The sequence below is a fragment of the Frankliniella occidentalis genome, unplaced genomic scaffold (genome assembly GCF_000697945.3).
Source record: "Frankliniella occidentalis isolate FOCC.00 unplaced genomic scaffold, Focc_3.1 Scaffold151, whole genome shotgun sequence".
In the NCBI taxonomy this organism is placed as follows: Eukaryota; Metazoa; Arthropoda; class Insecta; order Thysanoptera; family Thripidae; genus Frankliniella; species Frankliniella occidentalis.
This window is the reverse complement of record NW_026267278.1, coordinates 31,897-44,756: the sequence shown is the minus strand read 5'-3', so window position 1 is coordinate 44,756 and position 12,860 is coordinate 31,897. Positions and strand designations below refer to the sequence as shown.

General features: G+C 50.2%; 3 protein-coding genes across 5 annotated transcripts; 2 read left to right on the top strand and 1 right to left on the bottom strand.

Moving 5' to 3' along the window:
* Positions 1-86: 86 nt before the first annotated feature.
* LOC127750197 (uncharacterized) lies at positions 87-5,049 on the top strand. Its single transcript, XM_052271133.1, has 4 exons — positions 87-170; positions 632-798; positions 1,329-1,559; positions 2,023-5,049. Exons 3-4 carry the CDS (start codon positions 1,333-1,335, stop codon positions 2,483-2,485), a joined length of 690 nt encoding a protein of 229 aa, XP_052127093.1. The 5' UTR covers positions 87-170; positions 632-798; positions 1,329-1,332; the 3' UTR covers positions 2,486-5,049.
* Positions 5,050-5,149: 100 nt separating this feature from the next.
* On the bottom strand, positions 5,150-8,936 carry LOC113206717 (uncharacterized). 3 transcript variants are annotated; one of them, XM_052271130.1, is made up of 5 exons: positions 8,802-8,936; positions 8,166-8,376; positions 7,110-8,087; positions 6,347-6,973; positions 5,150-6,263 (listed from the first exon to the last, which is right to left on the bottom strand). In XM_052271130.1, exons 2-5 carry the CDS (start codon positions 8,349-8,351, stop codon positions 6,135-6,137), a joined length of 1,920 nt encoding a protein of 639 aa, XP_052127090.1. In that variant the 5' UTR covers positions 8,352-8,376; positions 8,802-8,936; the 3' UTR covers positions 5,150-6,134. The 3 variants fall into 3 exon arrangements, with proteins under 3 accessions (XP_052127090.1, XP_052127092.1, XP_052127091.1); XM_052271132.1 differs by having other exon boundaries at positions 8,679-8,812; XM_052271131.1 differs by lacking the exon at positions 8,802-8,936 and adding an exon at positions 8,496-8,659.
* A 64-nt stretch (positions 8,937-9,000) lies between these two features.
* LOC113206735 (trichohyalin-like) lies at positions 9,001-12,738 on the top strand. Its single transcript, XM_026422956.2, has 4 exons — positions 9,001-11,488; positions 11,636-11,792; positions 12,269-12,420; positions 12,509-12,738. Exon 1 carries the CDS (start codon positions 9,194-9,196, stop codon positions 11,432-11,434), a length of 2,241 nt encoding a protein of 746 aa, XP_026278741.1. The 5' UTR covers positions 9,001-9,193; the 3' UTR covers positions 11,435-11,488; positions 11,636-11,792; positions 12,269-12,420; positions 12,509-12,738.
* Positions 12,739-12,860: the final 122 nt, after the last annotated feature.

The following is a 12,860-nucleotide window of genomic DNA, read 5'->3' as shown; positions in this document are numbered from 1 at the left end:
GGGGGCTGGATTCAATTAGAATCGAAGCTCGCACACCGGAGAACTACTCTACGACCCCTGTCTGTCGATGAGTCTGACGACGCCGTTTGTTTTTGCTCTCCCCGTGTTTCAGAGAGGTGTCCGAAAGCCAGCAGGACTTCTTCCGGATACTCGACGCCAAGGTTGAGAGCGTAAGTAGCCAAAGCGCACGAGTGCATTTTATTTCTCTCCGGGGCCCATATATATAACGCTGAACCGAGAATTGTGGTGATAAGTTTGGGACTTGTTCTTACTTTATAAAAAGAAGAATAAAGCTCTCATTGATTCTCTCCCCCTTCCCCCCTCTCTGACTTTGTAAAAAAGTAGAGCAGCCAGTTATAGAATTTTCTCACGAGTAGAGCACCCAGTGCTCTACATTTTAAGAGGCCCCGACGCCTAGGCCTCTGCATTTTTAAACACGGGAACACCCAGCGTTCCGCATCGACTCTGCAGCCATTGCTCTATTTTTCAAAAAAATAAATAAAATGGAGCACTGGATGGGTGGGAATCATTTCGCTCTCATATTAATTTTTTTTTTGGGGGGGGGGAATACAAAATATAAATGTGTGTGAGCCTAGCGAGAGCGCGAGTGACATGTTGTACTCGTGCGCAGGGCCCCGAGCTGGACCCGGAGGACGACAACGAGAAGCTGCGCGAGGAGGCGCGGCTGCGCGGGCTGCTGCGGGACTGGGAGCGCTACAGCCAGCGGCAGGTGGTGCAGCCGCCGCCGCAGCCGCGGGCCGCGAGGCACGCGCTCGACGGGCAGCCGCCCCTGTCCAGGTGAGCTGTCCAGGAGGAGGGAGGAGATGAGCTTGTAGTGAGCCAGTGTTGTGAGTTATACTGTAGCCCCCCTGAGTAGCCGGTGCACAAAACAAGGCGAGGGTCATTCGTCGAGTAGTGGAGAGTACATTATACTTTTCAACGTGGAAAGACGGAACCAAATGATTAGCTGCATAGCTAAAACAATTGCTAAATGAGGGATAACTAATTATTTAGCTATGTAGCTAAAAATGTTAGCAATGTTTAGCGACACACCTAAATTTTTAGCAGGGTACTGTAGCTACAATTTTTGCGACGTAGCTAATTTCTAAACTGCATTGCTACATAATTAGTTATCCCCTATTTATCTATTGTTTAGCTATTGCGCTCATCTTCCCGTGCATGTAGTCCCTCGACTCGACCAGAGGACAACGCATGGATTGTGTACCAAACCCTCCTACCTTATGCATTGTCATCAAACGCCATTGACTTCGGTCATTTGGTTTAATCCCCTTGATGATCGAGTCCTCGCCCTGCATCCTCTCTCGTAGGGGCATGTCCGCCGTCGCCGCCGTGGCCGAGCAGGACGGCCTCGGGCTCGGCCCGGCCGCCCGCGGCGCGCCCGGCCGGCACCCCGCCCTGCACCCGGCCCTGCACGCCTCCAGCACCGTCTCCTCGTCCTCCATGCCCTCCTCCGGGATGCACGACGCGTCCTGGCGGCGCGCCAACCTCTCCTGGGTGCCCGAGCAGCGTCCCGTCGGCATGTCGCCCGCCAAACAAGCGTTAGTACCTCTCAGCCTTCTTAGCCTTCTCAGCCGCATCGAGCCAAAGGCCGACGCACAAATCTCGGGAGTAATCCCCGGACGTGCGGAGCTTTTCTCGTCATCACTCTTTTGGGGCTAAGGCTTTTAAACCGTAAGACGCGACGCGGTACAGTTATCCCCCCCGAATAAAGGTGACAATCTTGCAGGGGGTGATAACAGAGGTGATAACTCTACCACACCTTCTGAAAAGTCTCTCTTAACGTTCTGAATGCGATACCGGGTTTGTTTGTAGACGTGTACGTAGATGTGCTCGTGGACGTGCCCTTGAACGTGCCCGTGAACGTGCCCGTAGATGTACTTGACGTGCTTGACGGACGAGACCCCTTGGTGGTGGGCGCCCGAGCCGAGGCTCACGCTGGGGGGTCGTGGAGTGCCCGGCCCTACCCCTCCCGCTCACACTGACCTTGACCTCTCTGTGCAGCTACCCCGGGAGAGCCGTGGCCTGGTCCCATACCGCGTACCAGAGCTTCGACGGCCAGGGCCAGCAGGGACTCGTCCAGGGCCTCGGATCGTCGTGGTACTCGACGGCCACCAACGCACCGCCGTCGGCGACGGCGTCGTCGCAGCAGGTGGGCTTCCGCCCGTACCGGCAGATGTCCGAGGCCGGCAGCCAGGTCGGCCAGTGGGTCGAGGCCGGCGCCGGCTACGACGACCCGATGCTCTACCCCGGCCACGGCCTCGGTGGCGACCCCTACTATCAGCAGCATTACCCCGTGCACGGCCAGGGTCTGGAGCGCGGCCACGGCAGGTACGGCCATCTGGGCCAGGGCCACGTCCAGGCCACCGCCGGCCTCGGACACTCGCCCAGGCTCCCGGACCAGCACCTGGCCAACTCGATGGTGCAGCTGGACAAGTCCGGCAACACGCGGACGGAGCTGGCGTGACGAGCGGCCTCGGGCTCGGCCTTGGTCTTGGCCTCGGCCGCCTGAGGATACTTCCGCATCTGGTGGACTCTAGAGCTGAACCAGGAGTATCTACGGTGTGGTGGTGATCTGCGTGCCGCAGCCATGGCGGTCGCTGAAGATGAACTCGTGTCAGACGTCGAAAGCAATAACTAGTGACTGTAGCGTACACGGCGAGGAGGGAGTCTACGGAATAAAGACTTTTCGGGTGCCATCCCGTCATGGCAGTCACCGGGCAGTCTCGAAAGGTGGTTGTGTTGCTTCAACGAAGAGTCTGTATTTGTACATTCGATATCCTTTGCGTAAGATGGATTGAGGGTCGGCCTCATCCAAGGACAACAAAAGAAATTTCAAATCTGACAGAAAAGCCTCGACGGCATTCTGAGCGTTGTTTCTTTCTGTTCTCCTTGGGTCTTTGGGCGACAAAAGCTGTTGATGTGTAAGGTATATAAGTCAATTTGTGAACCTTTATGTGTGAGTTCCAACTCAGAGTCACCAACCAACCTGATCTAGTAGTGATGTCCCCTGTAGCTGAACCTACGAGCCTTACCCCCAAATACGGAGGTATCCAAATCAAAATTCGAAACGTCGTGTTTCAGATGATTGTTCAAAAGAATAATAAAACGACGATCTCTCACCAGGTCGGAGGCTTGACGAGTTTCTTTTCTCACGTCTCCCACCATGAGTGTGCTATAGTGTTTGAGATCGGACAGTGAGAGCCTGCGCAAAGGCAACTGGCTGTGTTTGTATTTTCTGACATCTAGTCTTCGTCTCATGTGTGTGTTTATACCCTATTTCTAGAGTGACGTAGAATTTACAATCCCCCTTGTTGATACTACTTGAAGGCGTACCCTCGGTGCCAGCTGACCTCTGAGGACATTCTTGTAAACAGTTCCTATCTGGTTCCTAAAAGTGCCAAAAAACAGGGTGCAAATACCTGTACTCCAACTCTTCTTCGCTCTTGTAGACACCCCCCCCCCCCCTTCTTTTCTTCCTCCCCTGCTTCCGTCGTCTTCAGTCGACGGGGGCGAAAAACAAACGTTTCAAAAACAAATCTTTTAGTCTTCCAAAACAATTCCCAGCCCCTCCCCATGTTAGCGCATTTCCGAAAGTCATCCCGCGTTCGACGACATTGTTACTAACGCCAGGTTCGGATCTTCTCTTCTTGCCCCAAGTAAAGTCCCTTGCCCAACTCCCCGCGCCTGCTCCCGGAGCACATCGGGCATTATGCGCGCTCTTGTACATATTTCCTGTTTCTCTTCAAACTCTAAGTCTGATAGTTTAAAATAAACAATCTTCGATGTACCACAGAGTGCCGCGCCTGGCGGTGGAAAACTTCACGATAATCAAAACTAATAATCATTGTTTGTTTTGTTGTTTTGTCTCTTTTGTTTCTTTTTATATAGAACGAAAACCTGATGATGATGCGCTGTGAAAGAAATTCGCCGGAGATAAAATGCAAACATATTCTACGACGATAATATACTATTTGATTCAAGGAAAGAGCAAACGGTGTCCTTCCCCGCAGCGCGAAGGAGCGATCGAGTCGAGTCGGGAGCCCCTTACGGACGGAGGGTAGGCCACACTGCACCACACGGCTATGTAACAGGACGACCTATCGCGCAGGGGACCTCTAGGGTCTACTGCGTACGGGTGACTGTTCTGCCGCTAAAGCTGAACCACCAGTTGATTTATCATTTTAAAAAAACGATATGAACTATCAGTTGATTTATAAAACGATGTGAGCTATCAGTTGATTTACAAAACGATATAAAATCTTTCGAAGTTGCATGGTGACACTTTCGTCGTACGGTGGTCGACGAGAAAGTCGACAATCTGATCAATGATCACTCTGGGAATGGTCCATTATGACTATTTCTTTCTATTGTTAAGTGTATTTAATATTTAGCCACATGGAGAAAAGTGATCCATCAGTTCTAACTTATGATGGTGCACACAAATGAACTCTAACTGCTTTAAGTCAGAGTTGCAGATCATTTTTTTTTTCATTATTTTCTTCTTCTTTTTCTTTTCTTTTTGTAAAATTGATCTATGTTTTGTGATCTTGTGAAATATGCTTTTATTTTTATAATTTTAAGAGTTGTAGGATTCTCCATTGTGAATCTCGTGTATTGTAGCAATACTTTGTTGCCTCTGTAGATAGCCTTTTGAGGAAGTGTGTACAAATTACTGAATTTTTGTGTGTTCTACCTTGCTACTATAATAATTGTTTGACAATTTTCCTCTATTGATTGACTTTGGGAAGTTCCCACATTTAATTCTTTCAGTACCTCAATTTTGGATTACGACAGTAGCAGAATATTGTTTGAATATTGATCAGTGAGAGTGAATGTATTGGTTGCATGTTGAACTGTCTTTAAAATGTCATCCTTCCCTCAACATTTACTTAGTAATATATACCAAATCATAAAGTTACATTGTCTTTGACTTAAGTGTATATAATTTTTGAGTTCTTAGTAAGGGATTGATGATTGATAATACATTGATGTATTCTGTTGCTGCATTAGAGAGACATAAATTATAAACTCCTGTGTTTGTGGTGTCCAGCTGAAAGAGCTGGCTGTTCCTATCAATAGGCCACATGCGCCCTCACCTGCCTTTACACAAAAACAAATTTAATCAGCATTGAACATTTCAATAATCTGTGGTTTATTCATAGATTTACATCCAGTTTTAAGACTACAATTTCCAATTTACAAATTGGTCTTAAATGAACAAGCCTATTATATGACACTCATGCTTCCCAAATTCTGAAAATCAGAACAAGTTAAGAGCTGGGAGATAAATTATATAAACATTTAAAAAAAAATAACTAGTGATGAGAAGGTAACATAATATTGTGAGATTGAAGAGGGGGTGGGTCAAGGATAGGGATGATACAGCAGTGAAGAAAAGTTAATGTTATGATATAAATTAAGATTTACATAATGAAACTGACATAATAATTATGGGAGGATCAATCAATCAGACATGAGGTATGATTTGTGTAAAATGCTAGGTAAGAATGATTAACACACCTTACAGACCATAAAGGGAAAGAAAATACCCAATACAATTCAGTTGAGATAATGTTTTAAACATAACACAACTGATTGAAGTCATCTACACATGAACGAAAGAATAAATAAAAATGAATGAAAGTTAACGAATGAGAATGAGCAGCGGTAACCAAGGTGCACGAAATTGCAATGTAACATGAACACATTCATCATCTGAATCAAGGCATCAGCTTCAAAGGGCTATTTCAACAATAATAAAATAATTCAAAGAAGTAAAAGCAAGGACTACATACTATATAAACAATGTACAATAAGAAGATTTCTTTCACTACTTAATTGATTCAAAAAGTGTGAGGAAAAATTAAGTGATATTTAACAAAAATTAAAACAAAAATATATATGGCTGCAGTACTGTGAAATGTCTACAAATTAATGACATTCCAAACTGTATGTTAGTATAATAATTCTAGAACACAGAATAGAGAAGGAAGATCTGCAAGCATTAGGAAAGCTACAATAAAAATAGAAGAGCAGCAATCTAGTGCAGAATGGTTCTTGTTCTGGTTATAACCTATTATCACAAATAAATTCAGTTCCACATGCCAAAGCTTTTAATATGGCTGATAAAGCTGTATATGGTTGTAAACTCTTGGCACACTCTCTTTCCAGCTTCCCTCTATTCGGATGTTAGGACGGAATATCTGCAACTTGTCTAAGTCAGATATTGTGCCATACTCCCCCTGAAAAAAAAAATTTAAAAAAATCAAATGCTTCAAAGCCTTATGCACACAAATTGTGGTTGTTTACATTAAATGACACTCACCTCTTGGTTTTCAAAGCAGAGTACTCTTAGCTTAGGCATGGCTCCCATTATTAATCTTAGCACAAGTGAACGCCTAAATTGGTAGGAGAAATCCAAAGTTAGCCATTCAACATTTCCAAAGCTTCGCATCCATGAACCTCTCCCTGCTTCTCGTCCCCAGCCTCGCAATGTCAGTTTTTTTAGATCAGTACAGGAAGCTCCTAAAAGTCTTAAATGATCATCATCTTTGTCACTTCCTTTGCCTTCAGCCTGCAGGTAAGTAACCTTTGATAGTATTGGAGAACATATCTCAAACATTTCTTCACTAACCACCTCGGGTATCTGTAGTGTGAGGTTGTGAAGTTGTTCCATATTATTAAGGTGTTTGAGGGCTGTAAAACTTATGATACATTCATCTAAATTGACACAATCAGATAAATAGTGTTCAGCAACAATTTCAGGAATGTCATCAACCATAACTTTCTTCAGACAGTTCTTACTAGACTCTATTGCTGATGAGACCCAATCACTAAACATATCTGCCTTCAGAATTTCTAGGCATTTCAGTCCCAATGGATATGCAGGCCATCCCAAAGATCCCATTCCCAAAACACGAAGACAGGGCATTTGATCAATAACTCGCATAACCTGAAACAAAAACAAGAACATTTTTTGTAAAAAAAACCAAAAAAAACAAACCTCTGGTATCAGGTAACAAAAACAGTATAGTAACTAAGACAAAGACTTTTTTTTTGTTTTTTTTTAAATGGAAGACATGTCTTACCTGAACACCATGATAGTTACTCCTAAAATTCACTCTACCAATCTCAAGGCTTTCTAGATGATCTTTATAACGACTAAGGATGTCAACAAAAGACTCAGGAATCACATATGTTGTGGGAAGCTGATATATTGAGAGTCGCAACAAGCGTTGAGAGTAATGTGGAAGAATAGGGTCAATGCGATCTTCTTCTCGCCATTCTCTTCTATCCTCTTCTTCCATTTCTGCTCTGAAGCTAACTCTTAGTGTATGAAGGTACTGGAGGGAATCCATGTGGCGTAAGCTTGATATTGATGGCAAATCTAAGTCAGCAGCCTCAAGCCATTCGCACCTTGATAGCATTTGGGCAGCTGTCTCATCAACTCTGCCCACCAAAGTACGAAGATGTGCGCCATGCGTAGTAAGCAAGGACAAAGGTAGATGACACAGCATACATTCTTTCTCAAAATGGGCATATTCTAAAAACCTTCGTCTAGGACGATTACAAATAGTGAAATTCTGGAGGTTGTTAGAAACAATACGTAGCTCTTTCAGGTCAAGGTGATCATCAATAACTTTGAACTCATCTTCTGTAATCTCAACTTCAACAGACAGACGCTCAAGGTTTTCTGAGAAACGAGGTAGAACCTCTGCAAAACTAAAGCGACTCTCTCCAGCCGGTGGAACAGGTTCAGGCTCCTCAAAAAGACGCCGCACTGTGATCACAATTTCAAAAATGCGTGTTGTGCATTGTAGTAGAGGTTCATATCCGCCAAAGGAGTGAACACTTAGCCTCCGAAGAGCAGGAGCTTTCAACAAAACTTGCTTTGCCTCAGGGCCATCAAGTTGTAAATGCATACTGCGCCATGATGACTCATCCCATGCCATTGCATGCCATCGTTTGCACACATTACTAGCATCATTGGCTAGAGTGTAGGGATCCAAATATTGAAATATCATGAGCAGAATTTCATCAGGAAGTTGATGTATGGAAGGAGCACTCTGAAAAAGGCATTTCGTCTTTATTCATGATACAAAAGCAGAATTGGCTTTACGCACAAGAAATACTTAATAGCTCACCTCTCCATCATTTTCAGTGTTAGCAGTTTCTATGTTGTCTTCATGGTCAACTTCGACATCAACAACCACCTCCTCGTTCTCATTTAGGCTCTGATCCTTGTCCTCTTCCTCTTCAAACATGCGTCGTCTTTTACCAGGCCACTGTGGCCACAGTGAGGGCCCTGGCGGAGGGTCTCTGCTGCTCATTGTGGTGGAATTCCTCTTCAAATAGCTGAAAATAAGGACAAGCACCAAAACGGCTGATTTACAACACAGGTCAAACAAATTGCACAAATTTGCAAGGTGAAAACACTTTCACAAGTTGGAACTTCTGCTACGCCTAGGACTCACTATTTTCAAGAGTCAGTTAAAGTAAAAGTGAAAAATGATAAAATTTAGCAAAAAGTCAGCCATGACAGTAAAATGACCGGCTCGTTTGACTTAAAACTCGCTTAAAAGACGATATAACAGAGGATGTTATTGTGATGCTCATGGGGTTAGGACATAAAACTGCTGGTGGCAAGCAAACTGTACTTTTGAATGAGATGGCAATCTAGTTAAAACGCTGTCATAGGGCAAGAACCAACAAGTACTTTAAGTGCACTTCCACTTTAAGAATTTGTGCAAGCAGAATAGCAAATTTGGTTGTAAACATACAGAAAACCTTTCCTGACAGATGAGCCAGTAGTTTATTAAAGTTCACATTGCGATTGCGATTTGACATCGACCGACGGCCCGGTTCGGCTTCATAAGGGAATTCCAACTGGCCGTGAGCGACCCGGCGAAGACCCCCTCCATCCCCTCCCTCTCCCTCCCCCTCTCCTGACGTGGCGCAATGAGTCGTCCGGGACCCGGGACGAAGCGCTCGCTTAGCTTAGGAGCGGTGGCACGGCAGTGAGCAGCGTGCTGTGCTGGGGGGAGTACAGTCCGGTGCAGCAGCAGCGGCGCGGTGTGTGTTTGCGGCAGTGTCGACTGTAGTCAGCCCTTGTTTTTGTGCTCCGAAGCCCGTCATTGCCGCCATCTAGTGAGTGTTGGTGACGGATGGTAGCATGGACAGTGCGCGGGAGGATGTCCCTGCGCCCGGCCAGCTCGGCGAGCACGTGGGTATCGACCCCGCATTCCTCTGCCAAGTTAAAACCGAGGCGCCCGAAGACCGCGAGCTGGGCGACGACCGCGATGAGTACGGCGCAGTGTACCAAGTCGTCCGCGAGGGCGCCGACAGCGCCTTCCGCGCGCTCGCGCTGCGCCTGTTCCGGGACGAGCAGCACCACCCGTCGGTGCGGGGCGCCGTCGTCAACCACGTCGTCAACAACTGGCTGTCGACGTACGCCCAGCTGACTGGCTTCGCCGACCCGGACGCGTACCGCTGGCACGTGGGCCAGGACGGCGCACCCGGCGGCGCCGTGGAGGTGCGCGCGGCCGGGGAGGCCTTCTTCCGCACCGTTGCCGTCGTGCAGGACGGCGTGCTCGAGCTGGCCTCCCTCAGCAGCACCGACCACGACCCCATCGTCCTGCGCAGGACCGGAGCGCCGCCCGCCGAGCACTACGACGCCTGCATCACGCTGCCACCGGCCGGCTGGAAGGGAGGTCCCGCCGAGCTGAGCGGGCTGGGCTGGCCGACACGGGCGACGACGGAGGGGTTCGCCGGTGTGGTCGGACCATTCCAGGAGGAATTCCAGGCCGAAGTTAAAATGCAGGAGGGGATGGAGATGGAGGACGGAACAAGTCTAGCCGACCCTTTAGCCGACACTGCGGGGCACTGCGCTGGGAGCGAGGCGTCCCTCCAGGGACGCGAGACGTGGGAGGTGTGGATCAAAGAGGAGGTCCACGACACGTCAGAGCAGGCCGAGTTCCCCCAGGAGTGGGAGCTGGCGACGGAGGGCGGGGAGACGGCGGGCGCCCTGCACCAGCCAGCGGCGTCGCTCGAGGGAGGCTCTTATGACGGCGACTTCGACTCCCAGGACGGCCTGGTGGAGACCACCGAGACTCTCTGGATCAAGAACGAGGAGGCAGAGCTGAGCGACACGACCTCCCAGGAGCAGGAGTGGCTGTCGGAGAGGCGCGACAAGGCCAGCTCCGACTCGGGTAGCAGCCCAACCCCTGTGAGGGACAGCAGGCCGCGGCGGGTGAAGCACGTGCCCGCGCTCATGAGGAGGGGGCGCGGGACGAGGTCGGTAGAGGACCTCGAGGAGAGGGCGATGTTGGAGCGCGAGCACATGCGGCGGCTGCGCCGGGACCAGCGGCGGCGGCGCGAGCAGACCGAGACTCCGGAGGAGCGCGAGGCCCGGCTGAGGAAGGAGCGCGAGGCCAAGCGGCGCCTCCGCCAAGGGGCTGAGACTCCGGCGCAGCGCGAGGCGAGACTTGCGAGAGAGCGCGAGGCCAAACGGCGCCTCCGCCAAGGGGGTGAGACTCCCGAGCAGCGCGAGGTCAGGCTGGCGAAGGAGCGCGAGGAGCAGCGCGGGGTTGGCGAGTGGCGCGATTACAGGGAGTTGGAGACTCCGGACGAGCGCGAGGCCAGGCTCAAGAAGTGGCGTGAAGACAAGCGGCGCCAGAGACAGAGTGAGACTCCGGAGCAGCGCGAGGCCAGGCTGAGTAAAGAGCGCGAAGCCAAACGGCGTCTTCGGTACGGGGGAGAGACTCCGGAAGAGCGCGAGGCCAGAATGCGTCGAGAGCGGGAAGCGCGGTGGCCGCGAGCAGAAGGAGAGACTCCGGAACAGTACGAGGCGAGACTAAGAGGGAACCTCGAATACTTGGAAGAGTTGTTCCGGGGGGAGACGTCGGAGCAGCGCGAGGAGATGCTGAGGAAAATGCGCGAAGAGAAACGGCGACAGAGAGAGAATGAGACTCCGGAGCAGCACGAGGCCAGGCTGGAGAAGCGGCGCGAAGAACGGCGGCAGCGCATCGCGAGGGAGACCCCGGAGGAGCGCCTGGAGAGGATCAAGAAGGAGCGCGCGTGGAAGGGGGTCCCGAGGAAGCCGGTCCCCAGGGTCGAGACGCCGGAGCGGCGCGAGGAGAGGCTGGCGAGGTTCCGCGAGTACCAAAAGCGGCGCCTGCACGCCGAGACCGCGGAGCAGCGCGCGGCCAGGCTGGCGAGGATGCGCGAGTACGCGCGCGCCCGGCTGCTCCGGGAGAAGGGCGTGGGTCTGGAGCCCACGGCGGCGGCGCCAGCAGAGCACCCCTTCGCGGCAGAGGCATTCCTAGGAGGGGCGCAGCAGGAGCAGGCGCCTCTCAGCAGCGGTGAGCAGCAACCAGTCGGCATCAGCGCCCTCCCAGGGGGCGGCGAACAATAACCAACGCCAGCGAGAATGCCGGGCAGCAGCCGACAGCCCAGCGCTGCCGCACAGGTAACGTGCACACAGGGCGTAAGTCGTAAGTCCCCGGACTTTGTGTAGGACTTACGCCCTTTCCACTTTTCACCACAGTGACTTAAACGGACTTGGTCGTCTGTCGTGCCGCCGAGAGACGTTATTCAATGTCGCATTTGTTTTCAGAGTGACCCCCTGCAACCATGCTGCAACCACCCACCCCTCATGCGGCGAGGACGCGCTTGAGCACCACGGCGGCGACTTTCCGAGAGGACCACGCGGATATCAACCGAGCAGCCCCATGAGTCGTCTCTCGCACTGCTAGTGCTGCCGATACCCGCCTGTAAGTTTGGTTGTACAGTACTTCCTGCGCTCTGCTGCATGTGTAGCGTGCGCCACTCAGAGGCCGCAGCGCACGCCAAAAAAAAACCAAAAAAAAAACTAGCTATTTTTTAGCACTGGTGCAAAAAATTCGTCAGCATAGCCCCAGCTAATTTTTTTAGCTTCAGTGCCAAACTTTTAGTTGTACAGCAAACTGAGGCAATGAACTAGCTGTATCGCCAATACTATTAAGCAGTACAGCTAAATATTTTATCCAATAGCTAATTTTTTGGTAGGGGTGCCAAATTTGCCTGCAAAATCGATGAGTACGGAACCAATTTTTTTTTTTCGTGCAGGGCCGCCTCGCGCGCGCGTAGAGAGTTACTGATCATAGCAGAACCGATCATAGGCGATATGCAACCGGAAGTGTGACGCGACGAGCATACCCGCGCGCGCCACAAAAATGTTGCCTGATTTGCTTTTCATTTTTGTGTTTAGCCATGCCAACTCCACGCCGCCAACGGAACATGAACGGCGACCTTCTGTCAGAGTAATACTGCCCCGCGCCGTGCCAAGTCCGGGACAGCGACGCCGAGTCCGAGCCCGTCGATCCCGCCGAACCTCTGGCCGATGGAGGCGGGAAGGGAATGGTATGAGGCCAGATTTTTATCTCTTCCGCTTACCGATATTCCGATAGTGTTACACACTAACGCCGTTCTCTGTAATTTGTTTCCCCAGGGCTTGCAGCGAGTGTCCGTCAAGCAAATTCATAAGGCTGGAAAAAGGAACTAGTACACTTCCTGTGGCGTCCCAGCCACGCTGATACTCCGTGCGCTCCGGGGACTTCCAATATACAGAGACAAGAAGTGCCTCCAAACGCAGAATATCGAACGTGTGATGTTCTTGGATTATACGATGTGTATATTTGTGTATTTATTAATGTACATTATATAGTTTTGCATATTGTATTTCCTACTTGGTTGCACGCTCACGTCCTTTATCCCCCTGCAAGAATGTCCGAACCCTTCGGCCAGCTGCACGGCCCGGTGCACGGCGCCTGCAGCATAGGCAACCGTCCGCCTGCAAATGC